This window comes from Sceloporus undulatus, chromosome 1 (assembly GCF_019175285.1).
Source record: "Sceloporus undulatus isolate JIND9_A2432 ecotype Alabama chromosome 1, SceUnd_v1.1, whole genome shotgun sequence".
Taxonomy (NCBI): domain Eukaryota; kingdom Metazoa; phylum Chordata; class Lepidosauria; order Squamata; family Phrynosomatidae; genus Sceloporus; species Sceloporus undulatus.
In genome coordinates this window covers 318,510,780-318,536,111 of record NC_056522.1, presented here as the reverse complement: position 1 = coordinate 318,536,111, position 25,332 = coordinate 318,510,780, and the positions used below count along the sequence as shown (strand labels likewise).

At 40.0% G+C, this 25,332-nt stretch overlaps 1 protein-coding gene across 1 annotated transcript in view; it reads right to left on the bottom strand.

Annotated features, from left to right (window-relative positions):
* LOC121926840 (cytosolic phospholipase A2 epsilon-like) overlaps nucleotides 1-25,332 on the bottom strand; it is a 68,721-nt gene that overhangs the window by 7,129 nt on the left and 36,260 nt on the right. Inside the window, 14 exon segments of the mRNA XM_042460191.1 lie at nucleotides 697-804; nucleotides 2,130-2,267; nucleotides 3,858-3,972; nucleotides 5,889-6,111; nucleotides 7,496-7,632; nucleotides 8,774-8,909; nucleotides 10,197-10,234; nucleotides 11,732-11,824; nucleotides 12,438-12,475; nucleotides 12,478-12,534; nucleotides 12,537-12,570; nucleotides 12,573-12,604; nucleotides 15,712-15,799; nucleotides 17,754-17,796. Of these exon segments, the coding sequence (XP_042316125.1) occupies nucleotides 697-804; nucleotides 2,130-2,267; nucleotides 3,858-3,972; nucleotides 5,889-6,111; nucleotides 7,496-7,632; nucleotides 8,774-8,909; nucleotides 10,197-10,234; nucleotides 11,732-11,824; nucleotides 12,438-12,475; nucleotides 12,478-12,534; nucleotides 12,537-12,570; nucleotides 12,573-12,604; nucleotides 15,712-15,799; nucleotides 17,754-17,796 (1,280 nt within the window).

Here is a 25,332-nt window from a genome sequence, read left to right as displayed (position 1 = left end):
AGAAGGCTTGCCTCTCTTTTTTGTACAATTTCTAGCATTTCCATTCTGTTTTCAAGCAGGAGGTGATCAAAATACAGTCTGCCCTCCCCATACGCAGGATCCGTTCCAGACACACACACACCCATATGGGAAAAAGAGTGTATGCTCAAGCCCCATAGGAAATAATGGGGCGCGTGCTCGCGGTGGCTCACTGGGTGCGTGGGGTGAGTATACGCCCCATTATTTCTGCCTGGGCTTGCCTTCCACGGGAGCTCAAAGCCACGGAAGGCAAGCCCACCTATAAGGAGGACCGACTGTATTGAAAACTATGACCAAGCTGAGCCTAGATCCTGGGCTAGATAAATCAACGATCTAGTTCAATATAAAACAGCTTTATAAGTGACACTAAAGTAAATAACAAATTTAATATCTTTTAATGCATATTAGCACATATGTTTAACTGTATTCATCTACATATATGTATTTGGTCATATATCTAAACTGTATTTTGTACTCTGGTTCAATCAAAATCTTCTCCTATGTATGAATGTTTTTCCCCCAGCTGACAAATAATTTGTTACAGAATCACATAATATTAAACCCTATCTCCTTTAACTGTAATGAGGTAATTAATTCACACAAGCCCACTATCAAATAAAAGTATGAGAATATTTTCCCTCAAATTAAAAAAGGCAAAGCTGAAGGAAGTCATATTACCAATGTCTTCTATTCTATCTCTTGTCCATTTGTGCCAGAAGTCTTCTGAATTAGTGGCCAAGTGCCAGAAAAACATGAAATCCAAGGAAAAAATACTGCTCCACATGCCTGCAAAATAGAAGTGATTTTAAATATATATATAATGAAATGCCTTTTACATTTTCATTGCTACTCTCTTCTTAGTATCTGAAGGTTATTTTCTACATCTTTGAACTTATCCTTTGTTTTAGCTCTGTCTCTCACACACCCTGGAAGCTTGTTCTTCTTGTGACTCCTAGGAGATTATCGCATGGAGAAATAACCCAACTGCCTGCTAACAGGATGCAGCCAGGTTACAAGATGCAGGCGGGTATTATCATTCATAATTCGCTGCCGAATCCGCCATGCAATTACATCCCAGCAGTATCTCAAGTCCTGGTCTCATTTTGGAGGGTGCTTTTCAAAGCTTGGAGCATTCTGTCTTTGAAAAGCTGCCTCCGAAGTGCGTCTGGGACCCGGGATGCAGCCAGGATGCAATCACCCAGTAGAATCGGCAGTAAATTATGAGCAATAATACCCTCCTGCATCCCACAACCCAGCTGCATCCCATTAAGGAACAGTTGGGTTATTTGTTCATGCAATAATCTCCCTAGCGATGAGATTTGGTTCCCCAGAGGGAGGAGAAAAACAGAAGAGACAACACAGTTTTTGTTGGGGTGGAAAAGGCCAGTACTTTATTGTTTACAACCTCTGTGCAGTATTGTGTTCTTCTACATCGGAGCCAGTTTGCTATTATGGGATGATCCATTTACCAACCTCTGTTCAACAGCCCACCATCTGGGAACAATGGAACTGATGTAAGGCTGGGTTCCATGGCTCCCATGATGGGCCAAAGCTTCTAGATTTCACCTCAAATATTCTTTAAGGGAATCCCTCCCAACTAAGGTGAGTAAGCATATTCAATGCAAGCTAGCACCAACCCCATGTCCAAAGACACTAAGCCCTCAACAAAAATGCATTCAACATTCTGATATAAAAGCAATATATTTGTTGTGGCGCTGGCAATGAAGAAGACAAAACCTCCTTGTTAAGGTAGCAGCCAATTTGTAAAATTCCTCTTCACTTCATCGACTGGCAGCTGCCTAAAACGATTGTGGTTCTATAATTATGTATAATTAGAATATTGATGCCCTCTACTGTTTTAATTCAGAAGAGGCTTCTGCATTCACAGTGGGCACTACATTTAGATGTGTTGTTGTGCATAAGATCTTTGCATTGTGTGGCACACATCACTTAATGCATCAGCTCCCTCTTCAGCAGTCCTTGCAAAAACAGAACTAATTTAGAGATTAAAATGGTAGTACAACTGATTTCTGTCACATAATCTCAGTTTAGTTCCAACTGAGGTACTATATTATAACTAATTGTTGATTTCCCTTAGCACACAAGTTTACCTTGCATGTAGCAGATCCGCATTTCTGGGAGCCTCTTCATCACTCGTCCCATGAAGAAGTCACTGCCAAAATCTTCTACACGAATGTATGCTCCATATTTGAAGCTTCCCACTTCATAAGGTGTGAACTCCACCCATTCTGTGAACACAACAATATTGAGATGTAATATGTATTAGAGAATCTCAATAATGAGACTGCTCAAGGAAGGAAGGAAGATGGGAAGGAAAGAGGGAAAGGGAAAGGAAAAGTGAGAAAAGAAGAGAGGTGCTGTTCTAAAAGGTTAATCAGAAGAGTTAAGAAGGTACTGTGAGTCCATGTGAAGCACTATGACTATGGTAACGGTAAACCACTCCCTGAAGCCTCTCCTTCCTCTAGCTCTGGCAGAAGAATGCCCCCTTCCCAGAATTTCACAGTGACTAAAAAAGAATGACATCCGTCATTAAAACATTTTAAACTGAACTTACAACTTTTAGTCAGACAAATCTCCTCAATATCATCTGCAACAGAAGGTTAAACTGCTTTTGCCTTATTTGTCTCAAGCTCTGAACTTATTTGTCTCAAGCTCTGAACTGCCCTAGATTTACTACTTCCAGATACTAGATAGTATCTAATGAACTCCTCCCACCAATGAAATTTCTTATCAGTGGAATGGGAAGTGGGGAACAGCATCTCCCATTCCAGCACCCTCAAATTTTGCTCCAGATTGTTGTAGGACCCTTCACAGAATATTCAGAAGAGGAACAGGATGAGAAGAAGTGAAGAAAGTTCTGGTGAGATAGTGAAAATATCTTGGCATGAGATTAGTTCATTGACTTGCAAGTGCTAAAATAAACTAGTCACTGATTTTGTCAAGTGAAATCTAATTGTAGCTTGATTTTTTTAACCAAATTAAAATAACAAAAGACTATAAATAACTGTGCTCACATACAGTGCAAACCTTTTAAGCAGATCTGTGATATGAGCAGTCAAGAGTGAAGTCAGGTTAAAATGCTGAGATGAGGCACCCTACTACTTTTCCTAACATGAAGAACCCGCACTTTTAATCATAAAAACACTGTGAACATCAGCCTTATCTTATTTTGGAAACTAAGCAGATCAGGTCTGGTTAATAACTGGATAGAATTTCTAAGCCCTCTAGATCCACAGATTTTTTTTATCCACAGATTTAAGCATCTACGGTTGGAAAATATTTTTCAAAATGTATACATTCCAAAAAGCAAACCTTGATTTTACCCTTTTATGTAAGGGAAACCATTCTATTGTGCCATTGTATTTAATGAGACTTGAGCATCCATGGATTTGGGGTCCTGGAACCAAATCCGAGCAGATACCAAGGGCCCACTGTACAGCCAGGAAAGTATCCTGCCTGAAATCCTGGAGAGCTACTCCTTGTTAAGAATTGACAATACTGGGCTAGACAGATTATAAAGTAGCTTCTTGTGGTCCTAGCAGCAATGTCTCTGTATTCTCTGTAACTAAAGAGAACAACATCACTGCACACAGAAGAATCCAGCTTATTATGTAAAGGAAAAAATACTGCTAGAAATTGATAATTTAAAATTAAATTATTATACTGACCTTCCTCTTGCTCCAATTTAAGGGGGGATGGGGAAAGACAGACTATCTTTGAATTGGTTCAACTTATGATTAAAAAGTCAACACTCAGTATTTGTTACTGTACCATAAGTACAGATAGACATGTAAGACAGTTTACAATAGCAACCTTACCTCTAAAATCCTGTGCGCTATACTCTTTTTTGAGACTGACGGCCAAGTAAATGGGTAAAGGATTCTGACCCTGACACACAGCCAGTTGCTCATTTGAGAGTATATGATTGTCTCTCTGCAAAAAGAAAGAGAGAAATAATTGTGATAAAAATTGTGAGTTCACTAGTTTAAGGACCATTTCAAATCTGGGACATACATGCACACAGGTCCACATGCATTGTCTGGCATGTGCTCACGGATGTTTTTCTATAGGCTTTGAGGCTGTAGAATTCCCTCCTGCAGGAGGCTAGGGTTAGCCCTCATTCCCCATTGTCTGTCAGCAGGCAAAGACCTCATTTAAGCAAACCTTTGTCTCTTATGTAGGTGGCTATTGCAGAAAGATCTTGCAATGGGGCACTGAAGTATTTAAAAATGTTTTAAACTGTTTTAAATTAGTGAGTTTTACTAGAATTGTTTATTTAATTGCTTTTTTAAACATATGTACCATAAGTAATTTTAGCTATATTTAGCTTTACCCTCTGCTAGAAGTCCCATCCTGGAAGAAAGGCAGCATACAAATGAAATAAATATAAAGAAAGTTATAAATAAAATCAAATAAAGTGGAGTTTTGTTAGAGACATTTAACTTTTGCACTTGGTGAAATTCTGTGGCAAAGAACCAAAGTGTAGCAACTTGCTGCTTGGATTACTGAACCCATGGCTATATTTACTAATGTTAACCTATAGTGTGGATGTACAGGGATAAAAGTGACAAGGGCTGAGTCACCTGTATAAGAGGACTTAGGCCTTGGTATTGACCTACTTCTTACATGTAATATGTAATAGCATTAAAAGAAGTCTTTTCTGTCAGGCCAGCCAGTTGTTTCTGGGAAACAAACAAGCTTCATTTATACACTGTTTCATACGGCCTAAGCAGTGTCTAAGCCGTTTACAACTGTAAGCTAATTTGCCCCCAACAATCTGGGTACTCATTTTAGCGACTTCAGAAGGATGCAAGCCCGAGTCAAGCTTGAGCCCTTTTGCTGGTCTTGAACTCACAACCTTGTGGTTTTGAGCGAGTGGCTGCAGTACAGGCATTTAACCACTGCGCCACCAGGGCTCTTGTTTGTGGAAACCCACAAACATGACAAGCCTAGAGTATGTCCTGCTGTTGCTACAGGTTTCATCTTGCCATCATGATGAATAGTCACAAAGAGAGGTACTCCATGATTTTGTCTAAACCCCTTTTATAAAGCAGTGTGGTGAACTTCATGCTGGGCTTACCATGTTCTTCCCATGAACACCATCGCCAACCTAACAAGCCCTTGACCCTGGTACTGAATTGTAGGGCAGGCTTGCATGTGATGATTTGGATGTACTTAGAACTCTTAGGAAATTATTACACAGCCATTTTTGCCCTGACCATGCACAGGAAGGACACGGTAGGAACAGGGAAAAATGGGTGTTATTGTGCAGAAAATTGCTGCTGTGCTGCCACCTGATCATCACCCGTCCTCCAGGCATGCTCTGCCGGCTGGTTTTGGTGGTATGGAAACCTTCCCCTGGGCACACAACGGTCAGAGGGTAGCATAGCAGCAATTAACTGTGTGATAACACCCGTTTTCCCCCATTCCGACCCTATCCCATCCCATGCATGGCCAGGGCAAAAATGGCCATGCCATAATCTCTTTAATGTATCCTGTTTCATCAGGATTCATAATAATGCTGAATGCTCTATTCTCATTCAACAGAAAGTAATTAGAGCTCCTCTGAAGACCTTACCTTCAATATAATAAGCATGGAGAACTGAGAGAGGGGAATACATGCATGTGAACAGTGCAGGGGGCAGGGGCAGTGTGCATTGGGAGAATTGGGAATTTCTGAAAGGGCTCTCATCTTGAGGCATTTGAATCTCATAGATTAATTATATAGGGTGTGGAGAAGTATTTTCCTTTCAAACTATACCCTTTCGAATCATTTGGCTGTGCCCAAATACCTTCTTCTTTTGAACTAGTCTTAATCATATTTCAAAATGGGGGGAAATAGCCATTACCCCATCATTTAACATGGACTCAACAACAAGTCCCCAGAGATCTATAAATGAAGTGTCGTAGCCCTCCTCAGTTCTCTGTTTCAGTTCATGATAATAATATTTCAGATTATCCACAGAAAAACAGCTCAGCTTGCACTTTGTCACTTGCTTCTGTGCTTTATTAATGGCTTCCTCCATGTACGTATGTGACCAGTCAGGATCTTCATACAATTTCCCCATAGTCCTGCATTCACAAAGAAAACAGCATTCATCCACACAAAAAAGGTTTGCCAAAAAATGACAATCTTCCACACACAAAAAAAGCCACATTACATTTTGCTCAAATTGTTGTGTTTTGTGCAGAAAATTGCAAACCTGCACACAAAAAATCTAGCAGAAAAACAAATGTCTGGAATAAATAATATAAACCACATGGAGGTTTTGTGCAAAATTTCTGGTTTGTACACAAAAAACAACCATCTTGCACAAAATACACATGGCAACTGGATATAGTGGGTTTTGCACACACACCAAAATGATTCTCATGCAAAAATGACCATGTGTTAACTTCTCAAAATGTGTGTGAATGTGTGAATTGTCATAACAAAGGATAACAAAGTCTCTAGTTAGGCTGCATAAACTGCCAGAAATTCCAAAAATATGACCAAACTCTTACTCCCAGACCCAAGTGGCTGAACATCTGCTGCTGGTTCTGAAAAATGAGTATCCTTTGATGTTAAACAATGCTTTTTTATCTAAAAGGCGAATTACTTATTTAAAAAGTGATACTATCTGCCATCTGTATCTACAAATTCTGTTTACATGGATTCAACCATCCACAGCTTGAAAATATTGCCTCCCAAAAGCAAATCTGATTTTGCCATTTTATATAAGGGACATCATTTCACTGCACCATTGTATATAATAGGACTTGTGCATCCATAGATTTTGGTATCCATGGGGAATCCTGTAACCAAAGCCCAGTAGATACCAAAGGCCCACTATAACTCCTACTTATAAAATCAATCCAGCTGAGACAATTCACACTCCCCCCTTCTTCTTTTTTTTATTGGCTAGAAAAAGTATTGCTTTGGGGCATCGGGGGTATTCAAAATCATTAAAACAGCCCAAAGGGCTGCATGAAGCCCCAGGACTTAATTTTACCCACCTCTGTACTAAGGTTTGGCATTAGCTTCTTTCAAATAAATACAGCTAATATCAATTACATTATACAGTGGGTTCTTGGTATCTGCTGGGGTTTGGTTTCAGCCCCCTCCCCCCGATATCAAAATTCGTGGATGCTCTAGTCCCATTGTATACAATGGTGTAGTAAATGGCATCCTTTATATAATATCATAAACAACTCAAAAACCCATCGATATGGAGGTCCAACTGTATTTTAAGCTAAAATGAAAATTGTTCAGAATTTCTCCTTTTGTGTATTCTGGTTGAGGGCATGAACATCTGAGGTTTGCTTAAAGCCATTTTCATAAAATTGATGTTTCAGGCAGTGCTGACACTATGGAAAGCTGTACATATGTTTTGAATATATTCAACAATACAGTGGTTAACCATATATTAACTGAACAAAGCGTGCAGACATTAGCAACCTGAACTCATTACAGTACCATGTTGTGCCAGATAAACCCGTGAGATATGTAATACTGTCCAACAAGTTCAGCTTCTGCAAACCCAGAAGGCTTCCATACATTGCTGTAAATGACCTGATTCCACCACCTGTTGTCATGATTGCCACCACAGGTACCTGTTCAGTGGAGAAAATCCGAGAATAAATGGTGGTAAGCTTTCATACATTATTTCAAGAGAACAATTTTTATGAAAGAAAACTAAGTAGAGATGAAAATAATACTGGAAAATATTTGAAAGGGGGTTGATAACTGTGTTTCTCAAGTATCAGGAAGCCCTAAAAAGGAGAATCCTGGACTGATGAGAATCTTGCAGTTTGGACAATTTCTGCACAAAATTCACATTATTTATTCGTGTATTTCTTTGCATAGAACTGCAGCAGGAAGAAAATGCATAGAATTTTATTTTCTGTGATGAAAATGCTATATTTTGAAATTATGACTTCCAAATTGCAAATAGTCTTTGAAACTGTGAGGTTTTTAAAGATTTTCTTGCATCAGTAATGAAATTGCTAAAATTATTCAATATACCAATTATTCAACAGTAGCAAAGTACAATAACATCCAAAATCCACAAAACTGTGATACATTTATTGGTCAACCAAAATGAACAAAACACATGTTGCAATTTTTCAAAGCTCCGTTGGCTTCTTTATCAGGCAAAGATTCATCATCATTGCGTGATGAAGAAGCAAGTGGTGCTTTAAAAGTTTGCAACATGTATTTTGTGCATTTTGGTTGGCCAATAAAATTATCACTGTTTTCTGTATTTTGACTATCAAGTACAATAAACAATGTGAACTGTAGGCTTTGGGAGATTATTTTTTTAATGAAAGGAATCTGTTCATCCAGTTGTACTGTTAGTAGACAAGTAGATTATGTACATAGGACTCAGAGCCTGTTAACTGTGTCCTAGTTGTTTGGTCCATGTCCGCATCTTATTGTGATCTTGTTTCATTTGAACCCGAGCCCCTCTGTGTTAGCTTGTTTTCCATCCAAAAGACTATAAGCCTTCATAAACTAGCGCACAGGAAAAAGCGTCAAGCTGGCATATTATCATAAAATGGCATTACAGAACTCATACCAAACATATCAGAGCAAACTACTGCTACCAGTATCCTCATGTTTTAAGAAAAACAGCTGGTATTCAAAACCAGGTACAAGCATATTTTGAGTTACAAGACAATTGCCTTGTTTGCTTCAAGGGAAAGTTAAAATAATAGTATGTATATCTGACAAAAGAATTACTACTTTGCCTACTTCATCATCTTGCAATTCTTCCTGCAGATGAACTGCCTTCTTTACTGCAGCAGCAACATATTTCCTCCTCTTCTTTAGGAAATGCTTTTCTTGAGAACACAAATCATATCCTAAGCGCACATCTAGGTCTTTTGTCCTGAAATAGAGTTTACAATGAACGTCATTTTTATAGCTAAGTACCTGAATAGCATGAGGACACCACCACCTACAGTAGTCTAACTATGGACGCATAGACTCTTGCTCGGGTGTAGCAATGAAGAGGGTGCAGACCAGATAGAACTACTAATTTCTTATCTAAAACTGAGAGGGCTATGTACCACAACTCTCACTGTTTTGCTGGTGTAGTTCTATAATTTTTAAAGCTAACCTGATTTATGCACATTATTGCAATTAATTGTAAACTAGGGTATCAGTCAGTTGAGCAGAACTAATTCAATTTTTACAATTTCTTTTAAAGTAGGAGTTTGTTTTGTTACACCTCTTATGTTTTATTTGGATCCAGTATTTCCACTGATTGTTTGTGCATTATTTGTGCAAATAAGACAATTAATCAATTAAGTAATATTTTTACCAGAACAGAGTTCTACAAAGCTTTCCTCTTGACAAACCAAACTGAATCTATTTGGTTCACTAAGAAATCAAAGTAAATGTAGGTGTGGTTCAGGTAAGAGAAAATAACTATGAAATACTGTGGAGGCTGGGGGCAAAGAAATTCTTTATTTCTGATCTTTATTCATTCATATTCTATGATTTGTTTATATAGGTTGGTTGGTTGGTTGGTTGGTTGGTTGGTTGGTTGGTTGGTTTTTCAGATTTTTGTTTTGTTTTGGATGGTAATGACCAGCACTGATTTTACCTTGTGACTAGGGGTACTTTTGCCAAATACTGACACTAATCCATTCCTTCATAATCTGTAAATTTGTAAATACACCAATATATGTGAAATACACTTATGCCTTACATGTTCTCTTAACTGAAAGAAATTTACCTGCAAATGCTACATTGAATCTCTCTTTCAGTGAAAAGAATAATAAGAGTAAAAATCTGTAACTACATGCTATATATTACTTAAATTAAGAAGAGAAAGGAATTCAGTGGGACAGTTAGTTACACACAGAATGTGTAACTCTTGGATGATAAATGAAGCTATATAGTTGACTAAGTTGTTTTATTAATTTCATGATTAATTTATTTTATTAATTTCAATGGGAATTTAGCACAGCATGACCTTCTGCAGATTAGGGATAGTATCTGTGGCTCTGGGTTCAAAAGAGTCAGCAGACTGTTGAAGAGGTTACTTCTGTGTGAACTTGGTACATCCTTTCAGTCCTTGCAGATATGTTTGAGACTCAAATCATACTTTGAGGAAGAAACAATGCAATTCTTGGTGTATGGAAGAAATCAGAATAGAAAAATATTTTACCAGTCTCTTGCCTTCACATGCAGATCAACTGTTTCACTCTGAAAATCAAGAAAGCAATTAAACTTAAGAAAGTAATTAAAACTTCCATCCCGTCAACATTATAATAGTTCAAACAACATTGGCCCCATTCCCACTGGGCAAAAAAAGCGGCCTATTTAGCTGCGATTCTAACTCGGATTCTGACTCGGATTCTGACTTGAATCTGACCCATCATTCCCATTAAAAACAGACCCAGGGTTTTTGTTTTTTTACTCCTGTTTTTGTTCCCATTGGTATTTTCCCTGTGGTAATTTGAAGCGGGTTATTTTGCTCCCCGTTCCCATTGCCCTTCCAGGACCTCTTTTTTAAAAAAGCAGCTGTCAATCAAGCACTTAAGCACTTGACATCACAGCCAATCAGTCACTTAGGCACTTTTCCCCTCTGCGAAATGAAGAAGGAGCCTCTATTCCCCTCAAATCTATTCTCTGGAAGAGAGAAGTAGCCACTATTCCTCCTAAATCCCTTTGCATCCAAGGCTATTCTATGTCTTCCCATCGTTCCTCTGGAAGAGAGAAAGAGCCTCTAATTCCCCCAAATCCCTTTGCCTCCCCCATCACTCCCTGGGCTGTCTGGGGGGCGATCAAGCAGGCATGTACTGCAAAGCCCATCTGCTGTTCAGGCGCTCAGGCAGAGGCGAAAAAAGAAAAAAGAATAGTTTAAAATGGTGTTCAATGGGTCTCCTCACACGTCAGTCTATGAATGTGGAGCAGGGAGGAGGATGCAGGGAGAGTAATGTGTTTACTGCATTTGGAGCTCAATGTAGCGCGATCCCCTTACCCTGCTTACCAATCCACCGGGGGAAATGCTATGTGAATGGAAGAAAATGGCGCTGATAATGCAGGAAAGAGAACAAGCGGGTGACAATCACAGGCCAGCCCTTTGAGCGCTGCTCCTCCCATCCTCAAGATCCCGAATCAGACACCCTTTCGTTCCCATTCATTTGCCCTGAATCAGACTTGGGAGGCACAGGAAAACTCGCTAAAAAGCCACTATTTTTTAAAACCGCTTTATCAACCTATAATTCAGATTTTTCAAGATAAATCGAATCAGATTCGAATTTCAATGGAAACGATATTGGAGCAATGCAGATCGGATTCGCACTCAAATGGAAACGATGCACCCATGATTCGCGTCCTGATCCGCATTATAAACCAGTGGGAATGGGGCCATTGTTCTGTTACACCAGCAAGAACAAGATGCAAATGAAACCTCCTCCAAGATAACATAAATGTCTTTAGGACTTACACAGCATAAATCATTTCCTACTAGGGAAGAATAGAACAACACTCCTAAATTGGGCAAAACAAATATGCAGATGTACGCTAAGTGAGCAATGTAAATTTCCAAGCCCAGCCTTGAGATGCAGGGATTGGAAAAACATATGGTCCATCACTGAGCTATGTCTTCTCCCTCTGTCGCTCCCCCTCCCCACTTTTTTCCTGACATTAAATTAAATTCAATACAAAAAATATTTATTTTAAAGACAAAGCACTTACCCCTGCTATTGTTATTTTCTCTTGTATGGGAAGCTCAGTCAAAGGTATAATCATAGTGGAATTACTTTCTGAATTTTCTTTAAATGAAGTTAGCTAAAGATATAAATATGTATATTTAAAAGAAACTCTGGACCTATGTCATATGATTTTTTTTTACTTTGCACAAGGCAGAATAACATCAATTTACTAAAAAGACATTTATTAAAAAGCCTGAAATGAGCTTTTGTAAAGTTGAAAGGTACTATTATATGAGTTCTCATGCAGTATGACTTTTCCCTCTACTCCCCCCCCCCATCTTCAGATCCTCCAAAAATCTTCACCAGATCTCCTAATTTTCGGATGAATTTTGAGGGCAATGGAGGAAGGAGAGAGAATAATTTCCTTCCTATTATTTGATATAGTCATTATACCAAAAACAAGAGGTAGTTTGCCCAGTGCAGATTAATCTGTAATTTTAGAAATTTACATCTGTCATTTTATGGGAAAAATCAATTGAGACCTATTTTAAAGTTGCAGTGTGGCAAAATATTTTTGGTAAAATCTAGCCCTTCTTTTGTTTTCAATTATACCAATTTTTTAAAAAAATCAAATTAAGAAATGCTTTAAAAAATCAATTTGTTGTGATAGAAGAATCCTGTTAGAAGCTATTCCTCTAATTTATTTGAGCCACAAAAACATTGATGCAGCATTTACAAGAGTAACCTACGTTTGACCATTGTGCTTCGTTAGGCAGTGTAATTTCAAATTTGATTGAAGATTCTTTACACAGTGAAAGTGAAGGACAACTCTTTTACCAAGGCAGGATCAGGCGGCCGTGGGATCTTCTGTGTTTCCTCATAGGGGCACCTTTGACTGTAAAAGTCAGATCACCTTCTGCACAGAAAAAAAAACAAAAACAAAGCAAAACCAGGGGAACAAGAGCAGTAGCTGCTCATTGCTTTAAAATTATAGTCAGTGTATACAGAATTCCAAGAGGTCAGGCTAGAATGACATTATGAACCAAATTTCCAGGATGTTATGTTTCAATGTGAGACATCAGAAGCCACATGGAACTAAATTTCCTCCACACAAAAAATATTGGCAAAAGACAAATTTTGTAGAAATGCCAAGGCCAGGAACAGGGTTACTTTAATGAGAAGTAGGGCCTCTTGTAATTTGTGTCAGATCTATAAGCATGGGTCTGTCTATGTGATATGATGGAATTATGATCGATGGTAAGATGACATGATGTTAGCGTTATGATAGATGTGCTTTATTGAGATGGGAATATGAATCATGTGGAAAGGCAAGCTTAGGAAACAATGGGAGGGGCAGGTGGCCAGAGACGAGAGAGATACAGGAAAGGAAAAGGGAAACATGGAAGGCCACTTTAATCCGGATCAAAGGTTTGCGATCGTAGCCATGGAGGGGGGCTGGATGGTGGGAGCTCTTAAGTATGATCCAGGGAGAAAACTTTTCAGTTCTGACACAAACCCTGGACAGAGGAACTTCTGTCTCAATTTCTGGAATAAAATCCTTTATTTTAATTACACTAAGAAATTATCTTGGTTATTGGGAACTGAGTCTGCTGATCCTGACAATTTTATCATTCTGTGACACAGTGTTCCACCACAATTTTAGGTGGCTTAGGGGTTGTGAATGGCAGGTCACGAATAATGAAATGGATGTAATTTAAATACACACAAACTAGACTGTCCAACAGGTGGGCATGGGTTGAAGGAGGGAATGGGGGCATGTGCTTTGCCAATGAGCCAATGGATACACCGACGCACTGTACAGGTGGTGTATTGCATGTGTGACTCTGTGATCAGTAACATGAGACATCCAATGGGATGGCAGCTGGATGGGAAGAGGGGGTAATTCCAGTCTCAGGTGGTGTGTTCATGCAGTGGTGTACAGAAATGCTGTAGAGGTGGGGAAAAACACAAGAGGTGCAAACTGCCCATGGGTGATTGGCCATGTGGACAGCGGGGTTTCCAACTAGTTTAGAGAAAAACAGCATCAGTCTGGTTTTTCCTCTCCATCTGATCAGGCCCTGAGACTGCATCCACACTACAGAAATAATCAGTTTGACATCTTTTTAATTGCTATGGTTCAATGCTATAGAAACCTGGGACCTGTAGTTTGTTGTGGCACCAGAGCTCTCTGATAGAGAAGGCAAAATGTCTCACAAAACTAAAATTCCCAGAATGCCATAGCATTAGAATCATAGTTGGAAGAGACCACAAGGTCCATCCAGGCCAACTAGGCTTGCCATTTCACGGCTGCAGCCGTGACTTTCACGTTTTTTTTTTTTACATTGGGGAAGGTCTTTCCCGGCTTCTGCATTCTGTCACCCGTGACAGCTGGACGCCTGATCTATCTTCCCTTCCAAAGCAGCCTCCGTCCATTTGTGATGTAGCAAGGCTTCCAGCTCTTGCATGATCTCTATTGGCCAGGCAGGGAAGAGGAGGAGGGGGAGCTTTTCATTCAGCCCAGCAGACAGCTGGATGCCAGATCTATCTTCCCTTCCAAAGCAGCCTCTGTCCGTTTGCGCTGCAGTGAGGCTTCCAGCTCTTGCATGATCTCTATTGGCAGGGACATAGCCAAGGGGGGGATCTTGGGGTCCGCCCCCCCCTTCCATTAGAAAAATGAATGGTGTGTGCTGCTGCGCCGCTGCACCCAAGCGCCATTATAATGGTGGCACTTAGTCTGGACCCCCCCCCTTCCTAAAATCCTGGCTACGTCCCTGCTATTGGCCAGGCAGGGAAGAGGAGGAGGGGGAGCTTTTCATTCAGCCCAGCAGACAGCTGGACGCCAGATCTACCTTCCCTTCCAAAGCAGCCTCCGTCAGTTTGCGCTGCAGCGAGGCTTCCAGCTCTTGCATGATCTCTATTGGCCAGGCAGGGAAGAGGAGGAGGGGGAGCTTTTCATTCAGCCCAGCAGAGACTCAGAACAAAAGACTTTGCAAGGCCCGGTAGGCTTCTCTCACAGGGGAAGGAAGGAAGGAAGGGTTTTCCCAGGGCTTTGCAAAGATTTCTTCAGAGAGGGGTTGCCACTGTGTTGGAAAATCATTGCATTCTCTCTCCCCCTCCTCAGATAGATTTGATTTCCCTACATGCATCTCTACTGTCTTCTATCTCTGTTTGCATGCCATTTGGTCCTGCTAAATTACAGGGGCAATAAATACCTCTGCTGATTTACAAGCTTGACCCTCACAGGCTTGGCTTTGATAGTTTTGATGCAAAGAGGCCACGCAAGAGGCCATGTTCAGTAAAGCCATGTGAACTGCCCCAGTGTGGTGTCGTGTGTTTTGGAATGGAGGGGGGGTTGGGCAGAAAGGGAAGTACATTTCTGCCATCTGTTTAGGAATACTGTAATACCAAAATGTCCTCCATTTTTAGCATGCCTAAGAAACATGCATTTATATTAACATTTTTAAAAAAGCATCCAATTTTTTGAGTGTCCTCCATTTTTTAAAAATGTGTCCTACATTTGAAACTGTTGTCCTACATTTGTCCTACATTTGTCCCGGTTTGGAGGTCCTGACTTATGGCAACCCTAAGTCCAACCCCTTGCCATGCAAGAACTCACAATCAAAGCAACCTTGACAGATGGCACTGAGCCATGGCAGTTAAAGTGGCATCAAACTGCATTATTTCTGCATTGTGATGCACTCTGAGTGGCAAACTGATATCCTGGCAAGCCACTACAGTATCACCTCCCAATGCCTCAAAAATGATATTTCAATAAAATAAAATGTCATTTTGGAGACATTGCAGATAAGATGGAATAGTAATCCATTAAGTGTGGCTTCAGGTGCTACAGAATGTACTCAGGTTTGTACTAAAGCAGCACCAACTACAAATAAATTCACAAAATGTCAAACATATAACATTCCATACATATCCTTAAAGGTGAAACCAGGAAAGGCCCACTAGATGTCATCATACATCTTCCAGAGTTTCTGAGCTATTTGTTCAAAGCAATACATACATAACCAGTTAATGATGCAATGGCCTCACTTGTGTATTGTTGCTTCAGCTTCTCAAGATCCACTGTAACTTCCAGGTGTGAGACTTCACGAGACTATAAGAGTAATGTGGCATAAATAGCACATTCATCTATTGATCACAACATTCACAAAACCTGCAACCTGAACTGTGACTATTTTGTAAAAATTGCTAAGCAAAATCCAGCACCCTCCCTTATACTCCTTATTCCCCCAGTTCATACTTTTGTTGTTTTTCCACCCTTTACCCACACAACACACATCACTGTGTTCTATTTCTATTGATGGAGCCTCCCCAGAACTGCAATGAATTAACTGATTTATTCTCATGCTTCTAAGCTAATTGTGTGGAGGCCAACCCACATATAAAATGGCCTCAGCAATTTCTGCCTTTCGGGCCTATGTCTTTGGGATAGGAAGCTGTCTCATATCAAGTTAGATTACTTCTCTTTCTAGATTATTGCTGACTGTCACCAGAATGTCAGATTCTGGTGACAGTCAGCAATAATCTAGAAAGAGAAGTAATCTAACTTGATATGCGACAGCTTCCTATCCCAAAGACATAGGCCCGAAAGGCAGAAATTGCTGAGGCCATTTTATATGTGGGCCTCCTCCCTGAGCCTTTTAATTGGGAGTGTCAGGAATTGAATCTGGGACCTTCTGTATGCAAAACAGGTCCTGATACTGAACTATGTTCCTTGGCCTGTGTCCAGCCCCAACAACAGCTGATACTAAACATGGAATAGGGATGAAAATGTTTGCTTATTTCATTCTAAAATATGAGAATGAGAACAAGAACAAAAAAATCGGAAGCTTGTTCAACAAATGTGTTAATCTGCAAGAGTTTTTGGTCCCTTTTTCAATAATTTTCTCCATTTCTGGACTGCAAAAAAAACAAAACACCTGTGTAGTTTTTATTTTTATTTTATTTTTATTTTTTTGGCATATGTGTTTATGCCTTCATGTCACCTGTCATCTTACGGCAGTCCCATGAATTCATAGAGTTTTCTTAGGCAAGGAATACTCAGGTGTGGTTTTGCCAGTCCCTTCCTCTGAAATATAGCCTACAGCACCTGATATTTGTTGGTGGTTTCCCATCCAAGTACTAACCAGAGCCGATCTTGATTAGTTTCCCCACTCAGACAGGATCTACACAGAAAATAACTACAAATATTGCTGGTTTTGTGCAAAAATATCATGTTCAAATTCTGTGCAGAATAAGCCTCGAACTATGACTTCCCTAGCATGGGAGGAACACTGCAAATATTACTTGTTATTTCCTTCAAGAATCAAATTACCAAAGGATTGCATCCCTACTTGGTGGCGCAGTGGTTAAATGCCTGTACTGCAGCCATTCACTCAAAACCACAAGGTTGCGAGTTCAAGACCAGCAAAAGGGCCCAAGCTCGACTCAGGCTTGCATCCTTCCAAGGTCGCTAAAATGAGTACCCAGACTGTTGGGGGCAAATTAGCTTACTTGCTTTCACCGCTATGATCTTTGGAATAGCGGTATATAAATAAAACAAATTATTAAATTATTATTAATTACTTGAGGCTAAGATAAATAACAAAAGAAGATACTGGAACATATACAGTGGGTCCTTGTTATCTGCTGGGGTTTGGTTCCAGGACCCTCCATGGATACCAAAACCAGCGGATGTTCAAGTCCCATTAAATACAATGGCATAGCAAAATGGTGCCCCTTGTATAAAATGGAAAATCATGGTTTGCTATTTGGAATTTAGACGTGTTTTTTTTTTAATATTTTCAAGCCGTAGATAAAATATCTGTGGATAAGGAGGGCCGACTATACAAGGTTGTTAAAAATTTGTTTATGGCTTTCACAAGTAAATGCCATCTCCTGAAAGCAAATATTATGGCAGTACTGACTCACTTGAAATGATCAAAAGAGACAGATCTTTCACCTTGTACTTCAGTACAGCAATAACAAAGAGGTATCAAAACAAGCTGGTATAATGTTCCCATATTACAAAAATATTTAAGGGGGATAAATAATAAAATATTTATTACCACCACTGTTCCATTTGTAAGGATGTTTTCAGGATGATCTTGGCTAAAAAAAAAAAAAAAACAAAATGTTATAGTCTACTATTATTTTATACTGACAACTTCAAATACACTGGTATTAGGTGTCACACCAATCTGTCTTTGGCCCTGCACACTCATAGAATATGGGTCCTGAAAAGGTCTCTGAAATTGATTAGGACAAAAAAGTCTCTGCGCTCTTGCAGTAGAAATGTCCATCAATGAAACATGCATAAAAGCCATTTTTGTTCATTCCTCCCTGCAGCTTTCATGCCACCTCTCACAATGCCGCACCCTGCTGCAACAAACATTAGCATAATATGAGGATTGTTGAGGACTGTTGAAAAGGTTAGTGAGGGAAATGCCTCCTTCTCCATTTTGCTAATGGAATCAGCCACTGTCTTATTTTATTTGGAAAGGAAAGTTATTGGATACAACCCTTTCAACAAGGGTCCACTCACACTGCACATGTATAGCACTATATTCCACTTTAACTTCGATGACAAAATGCAATGGAATTCTTGGATCGGACATTGAGGGAGGAGCATTTATAATTCCCAGCATGGCAGGTAAAGTGACATATAACACTGTCGTTATGTAGCCCAAAGTGTTTTTCAACCATAAACCAATTTAGACAGAAAACTGTCTTTTTTAAGTTTGATTTCTTGTCTACAAAGCAAGTTTCCTCTTGCAGAATACCCAAATGAACCTGACATGAAGAAGAACATGGTAATAAATACTACAGTAGACCTAGACTTATTAGACAAACAATGAATCAACTAACCCAATGGCATCTCAGTCTAAATCACACAGTCACAGGATAAGACTGCATGCTCACTTTTATGTGATGCATGAAGAAGAAGAAAAATCTAAATCATTTCAAAAATCCCCAAAATGCCAGAGAATCATGCAATGGCTGGGAAATTTGGAAGGGAAAGAAAATGGTGGCTACCAGTTAGTTCCAATCTAGAAATTAGAAAGTTATTTTTTGGACTGCAACTCTATGAATCCCTCAGCTTGAAGTCCAAAAAATAACGTTTTCCACTTCTGCCTGCCACTCCAAAAAGTTCACTATGTTAACAGCAGGTTACAGGTTGTTAAGGCCACCTGTTCTCTTAATAGCTGGCCCATGGACACACGCAAACCAGTGCATCAGCTGTCAATGGGGCAGTGGGCGTTTTGCACATCATTTCAGTATGAGCCAGCATACACTTGCTGGAACCTGAGGATTTTTCTTCCTCCCTAACATAAACAGAGTTGTCTTGATGCCAGTATTCAATTGCATTGCTAATCTTTCCAGTCATGCCTCCTTTTCATGTTGCAAAAACTCTCAAAAGCTCAAAAGCTCTCACAGTTGAAGTCCCAGTTGGCTTTCCTGGAATTTAAGTTCTATCACACCTGTTTCTAATGCTAAACTTGGGTGTCCCCTTGCCCATCAGCCTGGAAGAAAAAGAGGATTGTCGATTTATAAGACTACATATTTGTTTTATCCATTTGTTTCAGCTCATACATGCCCATTTTGATTCATTTATGTGTTCAATTCATACCTTTCCTTTCTTCCAAGATGGGATGTATGTATCATTTCAAATCATCTGTTGACTTATGGCTACCCTATTAATGTTTTCATAGAGTTTTCTGAGGCAAGGAATATTCAGATGTGGTTTTTGTCAGTTTCTTTCTATGAAATATAGTCTACAGCACCTGATATTCATTGGCAGTCTCCCATCCAAGTACTAACCATGGCTGACCAAGACAGCTTACACCACCAACAACAACAAAAAGTACAGCTAAAAATTTGGAACATAAGCTGAAAAAACATTAAATAAACAATTTCATTAAAACACTAAATTAAAACAGTTTTTAAAAATACATTAAAACATAATAAAAAGCATAAATAAGTCCAAAATGGCTTGAAAGCATATAACAGCAACAATCCCATGAAAATATCCTTCTATAGCACTAAGTTAAGAGCCAGTGGCATTCCTAAATAAAGAGGTCTTTGTCTGCTGGCAGGTAGAGAACACATGGAAGGCCAAGCAAGCCTGCCACAGGGCAAAACACATGAGTGCTTTGAACCACTCCCAAATGTAACCCCTTTAACATCATATGACATAGGTGGTGACAGTTTCAGGAGGGTCTCCCCCACTCCTCCTGGTACCCCAGTCCTCAATAAATACAAGGGTCCTCAACCAACCTAGCAGGATCCAGGGCACTCTTTTGGCTACACTAGAATTTTTATTTTTTAGATCTCTGTTTGAGCCTTCTGAAGTTTATCAGAATCTATTGCTTTCAGATAGCCTTTAAAGCCTCTCAAGCCAGGTGCCATCATACTGTTGGCAAGTCTGTCTCAGGCCCCATTCATACTGGGGTAAAAGACATGGAGGGAACTGGGATGATCCGGATGCCCCTCCCCCGAATCGCTCCGTTAGCAAGTGCCCACTACAAACTGAAATCGAATGCATTTTGACAGAAATCGAATGCATTCTGTAGATTGGCCGCTGCCAATCAAGCTATCGTCATGGTGACGTTTGCAGGGCATCGGGGGAAGTGTCCTCCCTTTTTAAAGAGCCAGGCACATGGGTTTCAGCGGCTGAAGCAGGGAGAGAGATGCCTCTCTCTCTCTCTCTCTCTCTCTCTCTCTTTTTTTTTTTTATAAACCTGTGGGCTTTTGGGTCAGATCTGCCCCTGTCCCAGGCAAAGGATGGGATTGCCATGCTTTTTTTTTAATGCTTTTAAAAGCAACATTAGCTTTCCCTTTGCTTCCCTTGCTGTATCTGCTCAAGAAGACAAATCATTCGCATATTTGCTCAAAAAAAATTGGTAAAAATGTAACATTGATTGTTTGCAACATTTGTATCTGTTATCTGCTTCGGCTGATTCGCCAGCTGCGCCCATACCTGGCCCAGAGGGACCTTGAAACTGTTGTACACGCTCTGGTAACTTCGAGACTGGATTTCTGTAATGTACTCTACATGGGGCAACCCTTATACCAAACTCGGAAGCTGCAAATGGTGCAGAATATGGCAGCGCGGCTGGTCACTGGTGCTCCCAGGACCAGCCACATAACACCTGTGCTTAAAGATCTCCATTGGCTGCCCATCCGCTTCCGAGCTCAATATAAGGCGTTGGTTATTACCTATAAAGCCCTAAATGGCTTGGGCCCAGGATTCCTGAAGGACCGCCTCTCCCCGTACATTCCGCCTCGCACCCTCAGAACATCTGGGCAGCAATATCCTGTGGGCCTCCCTCCTCTCTCGTGGCCGTGAGGACGGGCTAAGGGGCTTTTTATTGTTTTTATGGATTGTTGTTTTATTATGGTTGTTTTTAATCTTTTATATTGTCTGCACTTCGGTGCATTTTGTTAGCCGCCCTGATCGTTTGGAAGGGTACAAATAAAAATTTTATTATTATTATTATTATTGTAGCTTCTCCCTCTGCAGAAAGCAAGTGCAAGCCTGGCTCCATCTGCCTCTGGAATATAAACCATGCGCATGTGCGCTCAAAAAAAATGGTTAAAAATGAAACATACATTCTGGAATAGAAACCATGCGCAGGTGCGCTCAAAACAAATGGATAAAAATGAAATATACATTCTGGAATAGAAATTGTTTGCATTTGAAAAGGGGGGGGGTTGCCTGACATGAGCTCCGTGATTTTTTCCTCCTGCAAGGGAAGGAATGCCCAGCGACAGAGGGCTTTGGGCAGGGGATGCAGGGAAAAGAGGCTCCTAAAGAATGCCTTCCCTTGCTCCCTTCTGCCCAGGGCTCTTTCCTCCTCCCCCTCCCCTCCGATGAGGGGAGGAAATGCCTTGCCCTTTGCCCACCCTCTGACCTAAATCCCTCCCTCAATTTGTCTCGATCATGATCGAGACAAAGTTCTCATTCCCAGGACCTGGGGTTTTTAAAAAGAAACGGCATTTGCGCCGATTTCAAAAGACCCGCGCTAGGGGCCATTTACCACGGAACGGGTGTGCAAGCCCCGGATTCGCTTGTGTGAGATTCGGGGTGAGTAGGAACTTCACGTGATTGAATCGGTTTCAAAACCGATTTTTTTTTGTAATGTGAATGGGCCCTCAGTTACACATACACACAAACACAGAGAAAGAGGAGGGGGGGGAGTGTATTCTCTCTCAACTGTATTTTTCTGCCACTTCCAGAACATCATATCCAGTCTTGATTTAGCTGCCTTTAGTTAGAGAAAGTACCATCCAACCATCCAAAGCTGGTTTCAATGTCAGAAATGTATTTATAGTCAGGAGGAGTTGGTTCAATTAAAGTTCTTCATTTTTCAATCTAATCTGCACAACAGAGATGATGAAGTGATTTATTTTTTTCCATTTTGGAGTGAATTGTCTTTGACTGAACTTTCTAAACTACTGTGTGAATCAGTATATAGGTATGCAGCTCAATCCACTCTAATCCATGATGCACAATGTACATTATGTGATAGTTGTTAGGCTGCCTTACTTTTTAAAACATCTTCTGGATGGCTGGGGCAGCTAGAAAGTGCAGCAGCTGGGTCTTTTCTTCTGTCTGTCATTATAGTAAAATCCAGATCATTTACTTAAGCCAAATGCTAAGAAACTCCAAGCATAACAAAGAATGCCCCTTTTTATACAGCATATAATTAAGTCTGTGGAATTCACTACCATGATATAGTGATGGCAGCAAACCTGCATCAATGAAAAATAGTATTTGCAATATTCATGGAGCAGTTGGCTATCAATGGCTGGTAGTCATGATGGCATTATATTACTTCCAGTAGCAGAGACAGTATGCTTCTGTATACCAGTTACTAGGATAAATTAAGAGGAAGGTGGTATTGCATTCATTTCCTTTTCTTAGACATCTGTTTGTTCCTGCTGTTATGTACCTTTAAGTCATTTCCGACTTATGGTGACCCTAAGACAAACCTATCATGGGGTTTTCTTGGTAAGATTTGTTCAGTTGTGGTTTGCCTTTGCCTTCCTCTGACCATTGTGTAGCAGAACGATGGACTAGATAGATCTTTGGGATGATCCAGCATGAGTCATATGTTCTCATAATGTAGATATTGGGTTTTTATTGAAAGAACTGCACCACAAAATTCTAAGATGTTCAAGTACTGAAGGGTAACTGCATTCTGGTTAACATATTCACCCAAGAAATGCAAATCTGGAAAAATGCTATTCAAAACACAACATGAACAAAATTCTCTCCATCCCTGTTTACATAAAACATGTACTGCTCCCTATCTCTGAATGATCATCCTTGGATTTCCTAATCCACTTTTTCCAGTTGTTCATATATAGAGGGGAAAATAATCACTCAGGCATTTCAAACCATGAATATGGTGATGCATACCGTATTCTGGCACGTCTTGTCAGTTCTCTGTTGTCAATCAAAAATGATAAGCTAGTCACTCCAATGAATGCCTCACTATAAGGCAATTTCTTGAAATCTTTACAACAGTGGTGTATAAGCTTTTTCACCCTGATGCCAGCATCAGGGTGGACTAGAGTTGGGTTTTGCAGTCATAAAGCATTCACTTTTGTTCCTGTATTCCTCAGACAATCACCTGTACAACTAACTGGTCACGTAACCATTGTGAAAAGAGTTGTGAAATCACATGTGTAACTAGTTCTGATTGTGCAACATATTCTGCAATGGGTTGTTCAGCCAGTTCTGCAATAAGATGCACAACCAACTCTGACATGGGATGTGCAACCAGTCCCACAATGGTTTGCCCAACCAGTCATGCAATACAAGTACAATGAGTCATGCAACCAGTTATACAACTGAAAACTGTGTTGAATGCCCTTTTTGCACAGAGTGGGAAACTAGATGTCCACAAATGTTGTGTCATATACACTGATGGATGACATAATTGAATAAATGATATACTGGATGTGGCAGATAAGAGCCAGATTAGTACAGTGTTCACAGACCCATACTAAGACCAGGGAGACTCAGGGGTGAAACAAATGAGCGAAATGAAGTGGCATGAAGCCATGCTGAAGCCACACTCTGATCCTTAGGACCTGGCAGTGCAAGTCAATCCCTGTGTCCGCAACCTGCCTTGTCCATGAGGACAGCAGGGGTCTGACTTGCTTCTGGCAAGAGTGGACTCGTGCCACTCTTTCGTGCCTGTCTGTTGTGTCATATACACAATCTGAGCCTCAGATTCAAATCCCCAGCTAGACATGTTAACTGGGAGCCTTGGGCCAAGTACCTACTTCACAGTGCTGTGGAAAAAAACTATGGAAAAAAAAATGTGTAAGCTACTCAGAACACCTTCGAGGAAAGATAGGATAATATGTAATAAAAAAGATAAAACAATATGAGTGTTAAAACATTTTTATAAGAAAGATTAGTACTGATTTAATAGAAACAAGCACACATACAATACTGCATTTTTGTCATCATGTTTTAATAAATATATTATATATAATTTTATACATATATATACATTTCTTCATACTTCTTTTCTTCATTGATATTTTATTAAAGGGTTCTTTTTGGTTTATGAATAAATAAAAGTCGTAAAATTCAAATCTGGAAGAAAAAAAGAACAAAGTCAGGTTAACCAACCAAAGATAGTGAAGCATCACACAGATCTAATTGTTAATCTAGTTGTGATTCTGAAGTATTTATTCAGTATAATTCCAGTCCCTCTGAAGCTAAGTCTATGAGACCACACTGTTTTGTCATCAGAAGGATACCTGAGCAGGGCCACTAAGGTAGTCATACAATACAGATGTGATCCACATGGAGCCCTGGGCCCCACTTTTATGGCCATTGCAGCCTCGCTACTAGTTCCTTAAGGCCTGCCTATTTTTTTTTTAAAAAAATCAGATCAATTTTTAGACACTTTTTGCCTGAAAACAATGGAGAAAATCCCCCAAAAATGTGAAAACAACCCCACTACACCCACACAACCCCAAGAAACACCCCCCCACCATCTCTGTTTTCCTTTATAAACATTATTTCCAGCTGCCATTTTGAAAGGGGTACAGAGCAAAGTGGGAGTATTTGTGCTTGCTGTGGAGGGGTATGGCCTGTGTGGTATGATGCGAAAACTGGTCCCCACACACATTGCCCATTCCTAATAGAATACAGGACAAGAAGACATTCATCTATACCTATTCCAAACCTACTTTTTCAAGTCAAATTGGCAAGATGTGGTAATGACATGTTCCTATTGTTGGTGCTGTTGTGTGCCTTTAAGTCATTCTTGATTCATAACGACCCTAAGGCAAACCTATCATGTGTTTTCTTGACATGATTTGTTCAGAGGGGTTTGACTTTGTCTTCACCTAAGGCTGAGAGAGTGCGGTTTGCGAAAGGTCACTCACTGGACAAGCAGGGATCTAAACTCTGGTCTCCAGGGTCATGGATATGCTATGTCATGTATTTTTTATTTTTTGTATTTTGTATTTTTCTATGTATTTTTGACTTTTTGTATAATTAATCTATTGTATTATGTTTGCTGTGATGTAATTGGTGGAGGGTGTATTTTGTATTTTGCTCCCTTTGCTTTGTAATCCACCTTGATTCCTCAAGGAAAAGGTGGAATATAAATTATT